Here is a 12,621-nt window from a genome sequence, read left to right on the forward strand (position 1 = left end):
AAATTTAGAAAATGTGAGAGAAAGCACGTTGTTATTGTGTCATTGTGTAACGCGCCTCAAAACAGCGGAACATGTATTTGTTTAGAGGCAATCAATTAAATTGAAGTAATGGCTACTTAATCTTCATTATATAAATTTTATGCAATCGTAATAATTGAATTATTTTATTTCTCGCTAGATGGCGTCATCACTTGAGTTCTTGTCACCATGTTTTATGAAAATTATTTTATTTATATTTTTACTTCCCGAGATTGCCTAGCTATTTCTGTATGCACGTAACCTTCCGCAATGAAACAAACCCCACGTCAGTGCTCACCGGCGAGGGTGGTACACACCCCACTTCTTTCTCAATAATCTAAGTGTTTGCGTGGGCGTCTATAAGGTTATATAAAGCGGAGGTGTGATTCACGTTTTTAAAATATTGAACGGCAAACAATGGTGAATGAATTCTTCCTAGTCGCGGTGTATGGTTGAACGAGTGTAAATTCGTTTTATTTTAATGCAATTCTTCCATTTTTGGTGAATTTGTTTTCACACCTGCTTTGAGTAAATTATTATTGTCTTTACGGTCAGTGTTTTCATGATAAATCTGATAATATTATGAATATGCATAAAATATTGATTTAACTTCCTAGATAATTTAAATTCAATACTGTGGAGAAAATACGAACGATTTTTATTGTTAAATTAATTTTATATGCATTTAGAGCCTTGTGGGATGATCAAGACAAAAATCTTTTTCATTACAAACATTCAGATTTCATTTTGGTCCAGAAATACGAAATTTAGAAAAATATTAATTGTAGAGTGAAATATTTGGGCATAAGAAGTATATGATGAGCATAAAAATAGTAAAAATAGTTGAAGTGTTACTATTTCTGTTATTATCGATGCGTTGTTGTGTTTATGCGTAACCCCGGCGTATTCGTAACCTTCCGCAACGAATCGAGCGCCACGTCACGACAGTGCTCGCCGGGGCGAGGGTTGCACACTGCGTGGGCGGCCATCTACCTATATATAGAGGTGTGATTCATGCGTTAAAGTATTGAGCGAAAGACTGAGCAGGCGTATAGCCAAAAATCTACCCTTGACTTCATCCACGTTTAGCAAATCAACAACCATTCCCTCAACCCCAGAAAATACGAAAATCACGAAAAGCATTAAAATTACCATCGAAGGTAATAATATAATCAGATGACGTGGTTTTGCTGATATAACAGAATAAACTCATAACATACAAGACTGAAAATGGGAGTTTTGTACAGTAGCAGTGGATCGATAGCATTCCAATGTTTGTTTACCACGTAGAGGTCCCGGACCATGTGCGCGTCTCCGATTGACTGACTCGACCTGGCTAGGGAAATAGTGCCACCTGGCACCACGTCGCAAAGTACGTGGACCAATTGGAATGCGCACTTTTACAACCCTCGCGGTGACATTACCCGCTGTTAGCTGTTAGTCTGGCCTAATTTAACACATCAAAAGGAAACGTATAGAAACACGTTTTAAATAATTAATGAATATACAATAATATACTGTTATAATGATTATTATCAATATACAGAGGGGTTTTATTATTCGATCAACATAAGGGGTAATGTATAAACAAATTACATTGACCCGCGCGGGCACAGGTCAAAGAAATAAGTAATTTTGTTTTTTTATGGGAAATATTCAACTGAGTAGTTGTAAGTTAGACAACTCTACATACACAAAAACTGATACTTCCGTAAATTATACTCGTTATAATAATTTTAACTACAGAATTTATATAATTTGGTTTATCTTGAAAGAGGTCATGATAATAAGTTATAATTTGATGTAGAATTTAAAAAAGAAACTTGCCTCCTGTGAGGTTTGAACTCACGACCCCTGGTTTACGAGACCAGTGCTCTACCACTGAGCTAAAGAGGCCTCATAGCCTGCACTTTTAATCTACAGTATTTCTATAAAATTAAATAATTTACTCAAATTATTATTATTTGTAACAATTATATGTTACAATTACACACACCGTTATTAATTTATACATCGTAAGTTATAATTATTCTAATTCAAAGTAATGAATGAAATTATTCACAATACTAAACTTCTAAAAATCTTAAAGATCTAAATTATCAACATTTATCATAATTACGCACGTTATGATATATTTAATTGACCTGAATAAATCTCAAGAAAATCATTCCGGCCTTGGTACTAATTACACCAACCCGGACGGCCCAATTTCATTATTGCTTTTTTCGCCTTTTGCTCCACTTCCTCTTACTTTATTGCTTGTGCTTTCGAGCTTCACAGGTAATTGACGTATAACCTATTTACAACGGTTTGAAAATGAAAAAGTGGCAGATACCTGCTTATAAAACATCATACTTATTTCATTTTTATCTAAAACTTATCCGTATACACTCACACGTTTCATATTTACTGAAGAAACGCGTTTTATCAACGATATTCTATACTATCGGTGAAAATTATTATCTTGGAGTTGATAAACTCTTCAAATAAATCATAAACCTTTAGATATAATATCCAGCTATAGGTATAAACAAATATTAGCGTCTGATAACACTAAAACAACTTTAAGATGTCCCAATGATTGTACAGTTGTTCACATATACAGAAATAATATTTATGCAGATGATTCAAAGATAAATTCTAGATTTTAACTTTAACTTTACTTTTGTTACCTGATCAATGACCAGAAATACTTTATATACGTACCTGAAACATTTTTGCACAAATTTCACACAATTTCAATGCGAAATCAAGTCACAAAAGGCAAGTCCGTCCGTTTGAAAGCTTTTCAATTTCAAGCTTTCTCTTGTATGCTCTTCTTTTCACAAATTCACAGCACAGAATTAAATTTGCACCACAACTGAACTAGCACTACCTAGGTCATACACATTGTTACAGATTTTCCTCTACGCATGAAAGAAATTAAACCAGGTGTTCTTTTTTATGACATTGAATCTAAATTTACAGTTCAGTAGTATAATCGTATGTGTTTTTTTTCTTCTGGTGCTAATGTTAGGGTTTGCAAAGGGAAGTTTATTCATCAAATATAGAATAAGGGTCAAAGAGGAAAAAAATTCAATGGGAATGACGCAAAAGTCTTATACAAGTCGCTCACAAAGAACATACCCCGAGTGAATTCGATTTAAGATTGCGTCTTGAATTAATAAAAGTTGATTGTTTTTTACGACACAATCAGTGCGATTTCAATATGAATAGAATTTCTTATTGTACATAAGGTACATGGCAAGACTCTTTTGTGACAGACGTGTGCACGAGCCCCTTAAACCTTAAACTTTTCTATAGAATTGCTTTGAATAATGATTTCTTCTAAACATTTGAGTTTAGAATTCATTCAAGCCACACGCTTTTGAAGCTACTGAATAATCGATAAACTAAATATTATAGGTTTAGGCACTTACTCAGAATCTACGGTGCCTTCAGTCGGTAATAATTTGGATGGTGATGCTTTTCAGCTAAAAATAATTAAAAATACGTTAATAATCAAATTTAGCCGTAAATGTATATTGGGTTGCCTATATCAAGGAAGGAATTCTTAATGTTTGTATTGTACCTTCATTAGACCGCACCATTTGTAAATAATAAATATTCTGCCGCAGTTTGGTTTTATATTCCTTAATTTCGTCTTTGATCTTTGTCAAATTGTTGCTGTTCCTGACATCCAAAGAACCACGATTCAACCAGATTTCTCTTTTGAGATTCTTGAGAGCTGCATCGCTTTCAGTCCCTGTTTGATTGAACACTTCCATTGACTTCGACACCCGCGGCCTGTCGCGCACCCTTTGTTGATCAAATACGTTGTCGTTTACGTTGGATATGTCCGAACTGGTATCGCTGCTTTTCAAGCGTGAATTTACTATTTGGTTCACCTGGCGTTTAATTGCTGTCTGTTTATACGATCCGTGGCCACTGTCGGCGCTGAGTTTCCTTGGTAGGCTGATGCTACGATGAATTTTGGGGTTGCAATTTCGTAAGTGTTTTCCTGAACACTGATTACGACTAGCAGGATCAAGTTTGGGTTGTGAAGCCACAAACAGACATATTTCCATTCTTGGCAGGGGATGACGCGATTTATTTATGATTTGGATGATTTACATGGGTGTTGGTGATTTAATTGTGCGGCGATGAATAATTTGAATTTGAAATGTCAAACGGGTCAAAAGACCAGTTAATTTTGAAATTTGACAAGTCAGAAATAAAAATGCAACTAGTTTGTCATATTAACAAACAGTATAAGTGGTTTATTGAAATTTAATTGATGATTTGCATTATAAATTACAAATATTTACAAATATTTATTAAAACAAGAAATAAATATATTTAAAATTATTATCATTACATTCCATCCAAATATTTTCAAATTATAGAACTCAAAAATTAAAATGCATAGTATGAAGACGTTGTTTTATAAAATTCGGAGATTCAGGGTTTTAAAAGTTGGCCGTGAAACAGCGCGTAGTTTGATATTTGAGATCAAGAGTGCTTTGGAACTAATATAAATATCTTTGCAATCGAGAGTGCCATGAAAATCTTCCTAATAACTGCGATTGTTTCCCTAACACATTCTTTGTTTTACCATCGTAAAACAAAAAGCAGAAAATAGCACTAGTCAAAGTTTTAAAATTCTTTTAAGAAAATTTGAATTAGTAGAATGTCGTTGCCTTTATCAAACTCTGATTATGAAGAAGCAGTCAACGTTATAATAAAGCCAAATGTACGTCTAATTGATTACTCAACTAAGCGATGGGAAGATGTGGAAGATATCATATTTGAATATCACAATAACTTGAAGTCTTCAAAACGATCTGAAGAAGCAATCGCGTCTAATCTACTACCCCGGGCCGACTGTCCGTTGTTCGGGTATATGCCAAAATATAGAAGACAAGTTTTATTCGAGTGCAATACATGTGGTAAGCTAGTAATGCCATGCGTATACAAAGAGCACTATGATAATCGGCATAAGGAAGAGCCGATGGATCAGGATGTAACGATACCAAAGAAACCAAAGAACAATAAAAGTTTAAAATTGGGAAAAGCATCTTCAGGAACACGTCCTAATGGGAATGTTGGTAAAAAATAACAGCAGTAGAGGATTTTAGAGCAAGAGAATTAAAGAATTAATATTTTATAACTTATGTAACATTTTATAAATAAATAAAACTTTATTATCCTGTTTTGATTCCGAAATCATTTTTCCCCTTATTTGTCTTGATACTTGTACATATTTATTATAATTAATATATGACGAATTAAGTAGACATGTGTGGGATTAGTATATGTTGAACTTGTGGTTTCTCAACGCCAACCCCAATTAAGAAAGCTAAAGCTGGTATTGACGAATCATTGTTGATCTAGTTGGCGATAACACGTGATGACGTCAACCACAGCCACCCTCGCGAAACGTGCGAATTATGCTTCGTCACTCCGATGACGATGCAGAATCTTATATTAACCCCCATTATTGGCAATGCATTTGACTCTGATGTGATAAGCAGGCTTACTTCCCTTCCAAATTACCGACGTTAGTGGTACACGTATCGCCATCTAGTAGATTAAACTGGAACTGAAACTGAATGTTCAGAACTTGACATCATAACCTTACATTTAATTATTGATCAACTGATCTCCGGTTCCACGTTCCTGTCTAAAATTTGTATATTTTTGCAGTTTAATCAATTAAAATGAGCGTGTTACCTCAAGTGTCTTCAGATGCCGTGGACTCGGAACAAATGCGCACGGTAATTTTCTTGCATTACTGTCATCCACTCAATTATTCAGCACATTTATAATTTTCAATACTATTTTAGTTCAAAGAATTTCTTATCAACTACAATAAAATATCAGAGATGTGCTTCCATGATTGTATTAGTGATTTTACAAGTAGGAAAATTAAAGCACCAGAGGTAATTATAAAACAACTTTGAAGAAATGTCCTATATCAATGTAAATATTGCAGGAAAAATGTGCATTAACATGTATGGAAAAATATCTGAAGACAAACCAAAGAATATCTCAACGTTTCTCCGAGTTTCAGATGTTGGCAAATGAGAATGCACTTGCTGCAGCACAAAAGTTGCAGGGTAAAGCATAGTTATGCATTTCACATTTTTAATATCATCAGTTTGTTATGTGGATATACACTACATAAGTATATTAGTAAATAAATATAGTTAGTCAGTCTGTTATCATATAAAACACAAACGTTTCTGTGGCTTGCTGTCACTTGTAAGTATAATTTGTTCCTTTGGAGATTGGGTGTGTGTTTGATCAACATTTTCAATGGTTACCTTCATCAGTTTATTCATTGCCTCATCTGAAATTATAAACAATACATGAGAGTTATCTGGTAGTTGAGATATATTATGTAAATATTTGAAATTAATTTAGTACCCAAATTAATATTTTCTTTCGCTGATGTGATGAGCCACGTCAAAATCTTGTGTTTGGTGCAGAAAGCGTTAAGTTTTTCCGTTTCAATATTTGACGTTGTTATGTCTCCTTTGTTTGCGAGGAGAATTATCGGTATATCGCTGCCATTTGGAAGAGTGATGCGGTCACGCAGATCTGTAACCCACTAAATCAACTGGTATATCAAAAATGGTCAAATGTTGCCATTATTTTATGATTTGCGTTGAAAGAAGTTAATTTTTTATTATTTACGTCTAAAATATAATATTTACCTTATCAATGGAGTCGAACGTTGCAGGACGAGTTAAATCAAATACCACAGCAGCTGCTAAGCTAAAAATATGAAAACATATTTAAAATCAACGTTTAGAAATAAATTTTACGAACTTCTTACGCATAACGGTAATAAACACTTGTTAGCGATCCGAAACGTTCGTGTCCCGCAATGTCCCACAACTGCAGGTTGATCCGCGTATCCTTATTCCATTCGATTGTGCGGAGGGCAAAGTCCGCGCCGATAGTAATCTTATACGAGGGCGAAAATGTGTCTGGAACACGGAAGCAGGTAATTCACCTCTGCACACTACCCTACAACCCCATATAATGGCATCGTCTGGATACAAATTTGTCCTTCGGCTTGCCACAAGTTATACAATATTGATTATTATGGAATGCGGCAGTTATCGATTAAACAATCAACAATTCTCAAGAATTTTGATTTGAAACTCAGAAATAAAAATATTTAACAGACTTACCTTCTGCATATCGTTTTACAATCGAAGTTTTTCCTAAAAATGAATATTTTACATTGTGTTGATAATTATTTTGAATTTTATACTTACCAACGCCGAAATCACCCAAAACAAGAATTTTGAACAGTAGTTCACGTTTGTATTCCATGTAAAGCCGCAACTTTTACACAAATATAGCCAGGAATATTTGATTCCGTCTACATAACTATTATTACGTTGTTTTCTCACGTGTGATAACACTTATCATTAGATGAATGCGTTATGTTCGATTGATAAGAGTTTCGTGCGCGTTCGGGACATGTTGCGCGCGAGAATCGCATTGCACCAGCGAACTGATTCCCAACTATCGGGAGTTTTCATTTAGAATTCATGTTTAGTTACAACTAGCGCTATCTTACCATTGATTTACTAAGTGAAAAGGAGTTTTCTATGACCGTAAAACCTTGAAAATTGTGCTTGTAACATTCAAGCACTTGGCAATGATTTGAAATTGAAATTATAGAACACACGTGTGAATTGTTCAAGTAAATATTGAATAAATAATCAGTATTAACGCATTTGTTATTATTGCAGTCAATATTAAATTCACTGTTGCTAATATTTAATGAAGTTGTAGTTTTTGTCTGTGTTGTGTTATGTAGGATGTTGTCATGTACCAATTTTAAATAGTTTCGGGTGTAGCACACTTATTGCGTTTTAACTGCGATCAAGTTTCGTGTGTTTAGTAGCAATCATGATTCGAGCGAGTGCGCATCGCTTATTTAGCAATCAACTCGCGATAAACTCATTGAAACGATGTTACGCTCTTGGTGTAACCGCAGAAACGGAACCGGATGTGATCCCAAGCGATTGGCATAGTGCAAAACCATATGAATCTATTCCTGGCCCGACCCCGTGGCCAATTGTTGGTAATGCCTGGAGATTCATTGGAGGGGTTGATTTTTTAAAGATAATGAAACAGTAAGTTAACAAAATGGCCGCAATGAGATATTTTGGGAGATGTTTATATGAATAATATTTCTTTATAGAATGCATAATAAATATGGCGATGTGGTGATAATGCGCCAACTTCTGGCTCTTGGTGATATGACAATGCTTTTTAACATTCGTGACATCGAATGGTTGCTTCGTAATGAAGGAGCGTGGCCTATTCGTGATGGTTTAGCATCCAGTTACAGATATCGTCATGTACTACGCAAGGACGTATTCGGAGACACTTATGGTTTAATTAACGGGTTGGTTCCTGAAAATCCATGAAATCAACAAATCAACAATTGATTATGTATATAAATTAAATTTTCTAGTCAGAATGAAAGTTGGGGAACTTTTCGAACGGCAGTTAATCCAATAATGATGCAGCCTCGCACAACACATCAGTACATACCTCAAATCAACGAAATTGGTGATGAATTCATTGAGCTCGTTACAAAATTGAAGTCGAAGGATGCCAATAATGAAACACCCGACAATTTCGCTGATGAACTGAATAAATGGGCGTTTGAATCAATCACGGCCATTGCATTGGACACGCGATTAGGTGTTTTAGCTGAGAAACCCAGTGCTAAAGCAGAAAAAGCTGTACAATATATTACCGAAAGTTTTGGTTTAATATTTCAATTGGATTTCATGCCGGCTGGAAAGCTTCACATGAAGTTTAATACGTCAGTATGGAAAAAGTTTGTTAGAAATCAGGATTACTTCACTGAGTAAGCGCCATTTTTTCAACCTAAATTTGAGGTTATTATCAAAGTATTTTAGTATGTGCTTGGAGTTGATTGAGCAGGCACAACAAAGGATTAACAACAATCCAAATTATACTCTGAAACAAGAACATGAGAAAAGTGTCTTTGAAAGATTGGTGGCTAAAGATAAGAAAGTGGCAATGGTGATGACTCTGGACATGATGGGTGCCGGAGTGGACACAGTAGGTATTGTAAAATTGAAGTTCGAAACAAATTTTATTTTTGTGTTATTTCAGACCGCTAAGGCCGTGGCTGCTACATTGTATTTCCTAGCAAAGTCACAAAAATCACAAGAAGCCCTTCGTTCAGAGTTGAAACGTCTTCTACCAAATAAAAATTCCCCAATTACCAAACAAGTCCTCGATGACGCAAAATATTTGCGCGCCGCCATTAAAGAGGCTTTGAGATTAGCACCGATCGGCATTGGGAATATGCGCAAGATGACTAAACCAATGGTACTTGGCGGGTATCAGATACCTGAAGGCACGTTGATATCAATGCCTAATTTGTACTTGAGTAAAGTGATTGATAAGCACTTTTCAAACCCGCAAGAGTACATTCCGGAGCGATGGTTGCGAGAGGTTAAAACTGAGAATGTGAATGCGTTTGTTTCGTTACCATTTGGTTTTGGCGCTCGAAGTTGTATTGGAAAACGGATGGCTAGTATGGAGATTGAAGTGATTGTTGCTAAAGTATGTCAGTGTAGGATATAATTTAAGGTAGTTTAAAATTATTGATGTATTTTAGATGGTGCGAAACTTTGTTCTTGAATGGCATCACAAGGATATGTTCTTTAAGCAAGGGCTTATCTATGGAGTTGCTGATCCGTTGAAAATTAAATTGATAGATCTACCAAGTTAAGTATTGTCGCACATGTTTTTCTTATTAAACTAATAGATAATAAAATAATAAATAATAAAACTTGGCTATTGTCTCGTAGATTTTCATTATAAGTATTCGATTTGTTTTTCTTTGGTCACAAATATCACGATTTTTGCCTGAATTCGTCAAACACAAACAAATTTATTAATTTAAAATTTAACTAAGCACATCATAAAATTAGGTATGTTTAATATTGTAACAATGTATCTGGAATCAGCGCATATCAACTCATTTTTGTTATATAAAATATTTTCAGTATTTTTTACGCACAACGCAACAATCAACTGTTTTATAGTATAACTTATAATACTCGTACATTGAGCGGCAATTTGTTCAATTATTACAGCTGAAGTGACTGACGTGTCAAGTTACCCAATTCAAACTAATTCTAATCTCCTACTCCTATAAAATGATTTTTAACTGCGCATTATATATTGTCAAGTTTCGCGAGCTACACTAGACCTAGTTTGGAGAGTGTTGTTAGTCTCCGCCATGTTGCGATCAAGCGCGATTCGCGCGCTACTCATACGCGACTTGCCAAATTTAAGCAAACAAAATACTTTGATTTTGCCGAAATGTTATTCGGTGAGTGCTTCAGCTGCAACCGCAACTGCAGATTCAGATACATCATATCAGACCGTTGAATATGCAAACGCCAAACCATACGATTCCATCCCAGGACCTCCAGCATATCCGATTATCGGAAATGCATGGAGATTTATTGGCGGAGTTGATTTTTTAAAAATATGCAAAGAGTAAGTTTGTTGTTTTAAAACTTTTACATTCATAACAAACAAATTAATTGTTCAATAATATAACAACCGAGACCTTGACTGGTGTTATTGCTGCTATATGTTATAATATTATACTGTATAGTTGATGGCATTGAAATTGTTTTGATGTAATTACGTAATTCCAGCTGATTTTGTTTGGGTATAATTTAAAACCGCTTAACTAGGATAGACTTGTAAATATTTTTGTTATCAATGTGGTATTTTATGTAGAATGCAGACAAACTATGGCGATGTGGTAAGAATGCGTAAAATGGTGGCATTTGGTGATATGACCTTCGTATTCAACACCCGTGATATGGAGTACATGCTCCGCAATGAAGGCCAATGGCCGCAGCGCGAAAATCTTAAATCCAGCATGTACTATCGCCATGTTGTACGTAAAGATATTTTCGGGGACACTCATGGTTTGCTCAACGGGTAACTCATAAATCCTAATAATAAATATTGTATTGTGTTTTGATTGTTATATTAATGTCATAGACAAGATGAAAAATGGGGCACGTTCCGAACTGCAGTCAATCCCATTATGATGCAGCCACGTGTTACCCATCAATACATTCCACAAATCAACGAAATCGCTGACGAATTTATTGGTTTAGTAAAAAATTTGAAAGCGAAAGATCCCAATGGTGAAATGCCTGCAAATTTTATTGATCAATTGAATAAATGGGCTTTTGAGTCTATTACCGCCATTGCTCTGGATTATAGACTGGGAGTATTGGCGGAGAAACCAAGCGAAAGGGCCGAGAAAGCAATGAATTACATTTTGGATATATTCCGACTTTCATTGAAGTTGGACATCATGGTGACCGGTCATTTTCACAGAAAGTTTAACTCACCTTCATGGAGGCAGTTTATTAAATGCTCGGACTTTTTCACTAAGTAAATATGTGTAGGTTAAAATAAAAGGATATTAATTGAGGTTATTATAGTATGACATTGGACCTTATCGAGGAGGCCAAACATAGAATCGAAAACGATCCGAACTACGCGAAAAAATCAGAAAATGAAAAGTCTGTCTTTGAAAAATTGGTCGCTAAGGATAAACAAGTTGCAATGGTGATGATTCTGGACATGATGCAAGCTGGTATTGACACTGTACGCATAAAAGAAACCACACACATGATTATAAAATTAATCTAAACATTGTATACATTTTTATAGACTTCCAGAATAAGTGGTGCTACTCTTTACTACCTCGCAAGATATCCAAACGCTCAGGAGAAACTACGAGCTGAACTTAAGCGCCTTCTGCCAAAGAAAGACTCACCAATTACCAAGGAAACTCTTGATGAAGCAAAGTATCTGCGAGCGTGTATCAAAGAATCCCTAAGATTGGCGCCCATTACTTTTGGCACGCTTCGCATCATGACTAAAGACATTGTCCTTGGTGGTTACCAGATTCCCAAAGGAAGTATTGTTACTCTACCCAATCTTTACTTGTCTAAATCTGTGGATACGCATTTTTCAAATCCGAGTGCGTATATTCCCGAGCGGTGGTTGCGAGGTGTGAAAACTGAAAATGTGAATGCGTTTGTTACGCTACCTTTTGGATTTGGTGCTAGGAGTTGTATTGGCAAGCGGATGGCCAGCATGGAGATTGAGGTTGTTATTGCGAAGGTGAGTTCAATAACAGTATCGTTAAATTAAAAAAAAAACTTGTTTAAAATTGATGTTTGCGATGTTTTTTATGAGTTAATTGGTTAATGATTACTTGATGGAGGTTAGGCAGTTATAACAGGATATTTTTTGTAGATGGTGCGCAATTTCATAATGGAGTGGAAACACAAAGAGATGGGTTTCAAGCAAGACATGCTGTATGGTATTGCGGATCCGCTGAAGATACGATTGAGTGATGCTAGTGATTAATTATAATTTTATTCTATTTTTCGATACGTTTTTGTGTAATTTTTAAATAATTGGTAATACAATTTATAATCTGATTGGTCTGCGAAGAATAAAGATATATGGTATTCTAAATTAGAGTAAAATTTAAAGTCAGACACT

The 12,621-nt window shown here is 35.1% G+C and overlaps 5 protein-coding genes and 1 non-coding gene across 6 annotated transcripts in view; 3 read left to right on the forward strand and 3 right to left on the reverse strand.

Annotated features, from left to right (window-relative positions):
* LOC135792159 (uncharacterized) overlaps positions 1–4,085 on the reverse strand; it is a 28,866-nt gene extending 24,781 nt beyond the window's left edge. The window contains exons 1-2 of the mRNA XM_065302774.1: positions 3,590–4,085; positions 3,438–3,483 (exon numbers count right to left, since the gene is read on the reverse strand). Coding sequence (XP_065158846.1) covers positions 3,438–3,483; positions 3,590–4,085 — 542 coding nt within the window. The remainder of the gene's footprint in view (positions 1–3,437; positions 3,484–3,589) is intronic.
* On the reverse strand, positions 1,843–1,914 carry TRNAT-CGU (transfer RNA threonine (anticodon CGU)). The gene has a single exon. It is a non-coding gene; the product is annotated as a tRNA-Thr (tRNA).
* A 1,525-nt stretch (positions 4,086–5,610) lies between the features above and the next one.
* On the forward strand, positions 5,611–6,285 carry Tim9a (translocase of inner membrane 9). The gene is made up of 3 exons (XM_065303238.1): positions 5,611–5,774; positions 5,844–5,939; positions 5,993–6,285. The coding sequence occupies exons 1-3, from the start codon at positions 5,718–5,720 to the stop codon at positions 6,125–6,127; spliced, it is 288 nt and encodes a 95-aa protein (XP_065159310.1). The 5' UTR covers positions 5,611–5,717; the 3' UTR covers positions 6,128–6,285.
* Positions 6,128–7,517, reverse strand: LOC135792571 (ras-related protein Rab-32B-like). Its single transcript, XM_065303235.1, has 6 exons — positions 7,287–7,517; positions 7,200–7,232; positions 6,839–6,992; positions 6,717–6,777; positions 6,427–6,610; positions 6,128–6,349 (listed from the first exon to the last, which is right to left on the reverse strand). The coding sequence occupies exons 1-6, from the start codon at positions 7,342–7,344 to the stop codon at positions 6,222–6,224; spliced, it is 618 nt and encodes a 205-aa protein (XP_065159307.1). The 5' UTR covers positions 7,345–7,517; the 3' UTR covers positions 6,128–6,221.
* A 72-nt stretch (positions 7,518–7,589) lies between these two features.
* On the forward strand, positions 7,590–9,863 carry LOC135792568 (cytochrome P450 CYP12A2-like). The gene is made up of 6 exons (XM_065303231.1): positions 7,590–8,156; positions 8,225–8,431; positions 8,501–8,902; positions 8,955–9,120; positions 9,175–9,630; positions 9,686–9,863. Exons 1-6 carry the CDS (start codon positions 7,930–7,932, stop codon positions 9,797–9,799), a joined length of 1,572 nt encoding a protein of 523 aa, XP_065159303.1. The 5' UTR covers positions 7,590–7,929; the 3' UTR covers positions 9,800–9,863.
* Positions 9,864–10,265: 402 nt separating this feature from the next.
* LOC135792567 (cytochrome P450 CYP12A2-like) lies at positions 10,266–12,594 on the forward strand. Its single transcript, XM_065303230.1, has 6 exons — positions 10,266–10,575; positions 10,825–11,031; positions 11,095–11,496; positions 11,547–11,712; positions 11,779–12,234; positions 12,370–12,594. The coding sequence occupies exons 1-6, from the start codon at positions 10,313–10,315 to the stop codon at positions 12,481–12,483; spliced, it is 1,608 nt and encodes a 535-aa protein (XP_065159302.1). The 5' UTR covers positions 10,266–10,312; the 3' UTR covers positions 12,484–12,594.
* The last annotated feature ends 27 nt before the right edge of the window (positions 12,595–12,621 follow it).

The sequence above is a fragment of the Atheta coriaria genome, unplaced genomic scaffold, assembly GCF_025399875.1.
Source record: "Atheta coriaria isolate IRGN ID8LTWV9N9 unplaced genomic scaffold, Caltech_Dcor_3.1 hic_scaffold_5_pilon, whole genome shotgun sequence".
NCBI classification, from domain to species: Eukaryota; Metazoa; Arthropoda; class Insecta; order Coleoptera; family Staphylinidae; genus Dalotia; species Dalotia coriaria.

What these genes read in the sequence shown, in the direction of transcription:
- LOC135792568 (XM_065303231.1), top strand. Translation starts at nt 7,930, where the DNA reads ATGATTCGAGCGAGTGCGCATCGCTTATTTAGCAATCAACTCGCGATA. An exon ending in TGGGTGCCGGAGTGGACACA is followed by an intron (nt 9,121 to 9,174) that starts GTAGGTATTGTA and finishes GTGTTATTTCAG; the next exon opens with ACCGCTAAGGCCGTGGCTGC. An exon ending in TTGAAGTGATTGTTGCTAAA is followed by an intron (nt 9,631 to 9,685) that starts GTATGTCAGTGT and finishes GATGTATTTTAG; the next exon opens with ATGGTGCGAAACTTTGTTCT.
- LOC135792567 (XM_065303230.1), top strand. Translation starts at nt 10,313, where the DNA reads ATGTTGCGATCAAGCGCGATTCGCGCGCTACTCATACGCGACTTGCCA. An exon ending in TTTTTAAAAATATGCAAAGA is followed by an intron (nt 10,576 to 10,824) that starts GTAAGTTTGTTG and finishes TATTTTATGTAG; the next exon opens with AATGCAGACAAACTATGGCG. An exon ending in TGCAAGCTGGTATTGACACT is followed by an intron (nt 11,713 to 11,778) that starts GTACGCATAAAA and finishes ACATTTTTATAG; the next exon opens with ACTTCCAGAATAAGTGGTGC.
- Tim9a (XM_065303238.1), top strand. Translation starts at nt 5,718, where the DNA reads ATGAGCGTGTTACCTCAAGTGTCTTCAGATGCCGTGGACTCGGAACAA. An exon ending in ACTCGGAACAAATGCGCACG is followed by an intron (nt 5,775 to 5,843) that starts GTAATTTTCTTG and finishes ATACTATTTTAG; the next exon opens with TTCAAAGAATTTCTTATCAA. An exon ending in GGAAAATTAAAGCACCAGAG is followed by an intron (nt 5,940 to 5,992) that starts GTAATTATAAAA and finishes TAAATATTGCAG; the next exon opens with GAAAAATGTGCATTAACATG.
- LOC135792571 (XM_065303235.1), bottom strand. Translation starts at nt 7,344, where the DNA reads ATGGAATACAAACGTGAACTACTGTTCAAAATTCTTGTTTTGGGTGAT. An exon ending in TGTAAAACGATATGCAGAAG is followed by an intron (nt 6,993 to 7,199) that starts GTAAGTCTGTTA and finishes TCCGTGTTCCAG; the next exon opens with ACACATTTTCGCCCTCGTAT. An exon ending in AGTGTTTATTACCGTTATGC is followed by an intron (nt 6,778 to 6,838) that starts GTAAGAAGTTCG and finishes TCATATTTTTAG; the next exon opens with CTTAGCAGCTGCTGTGGTAT.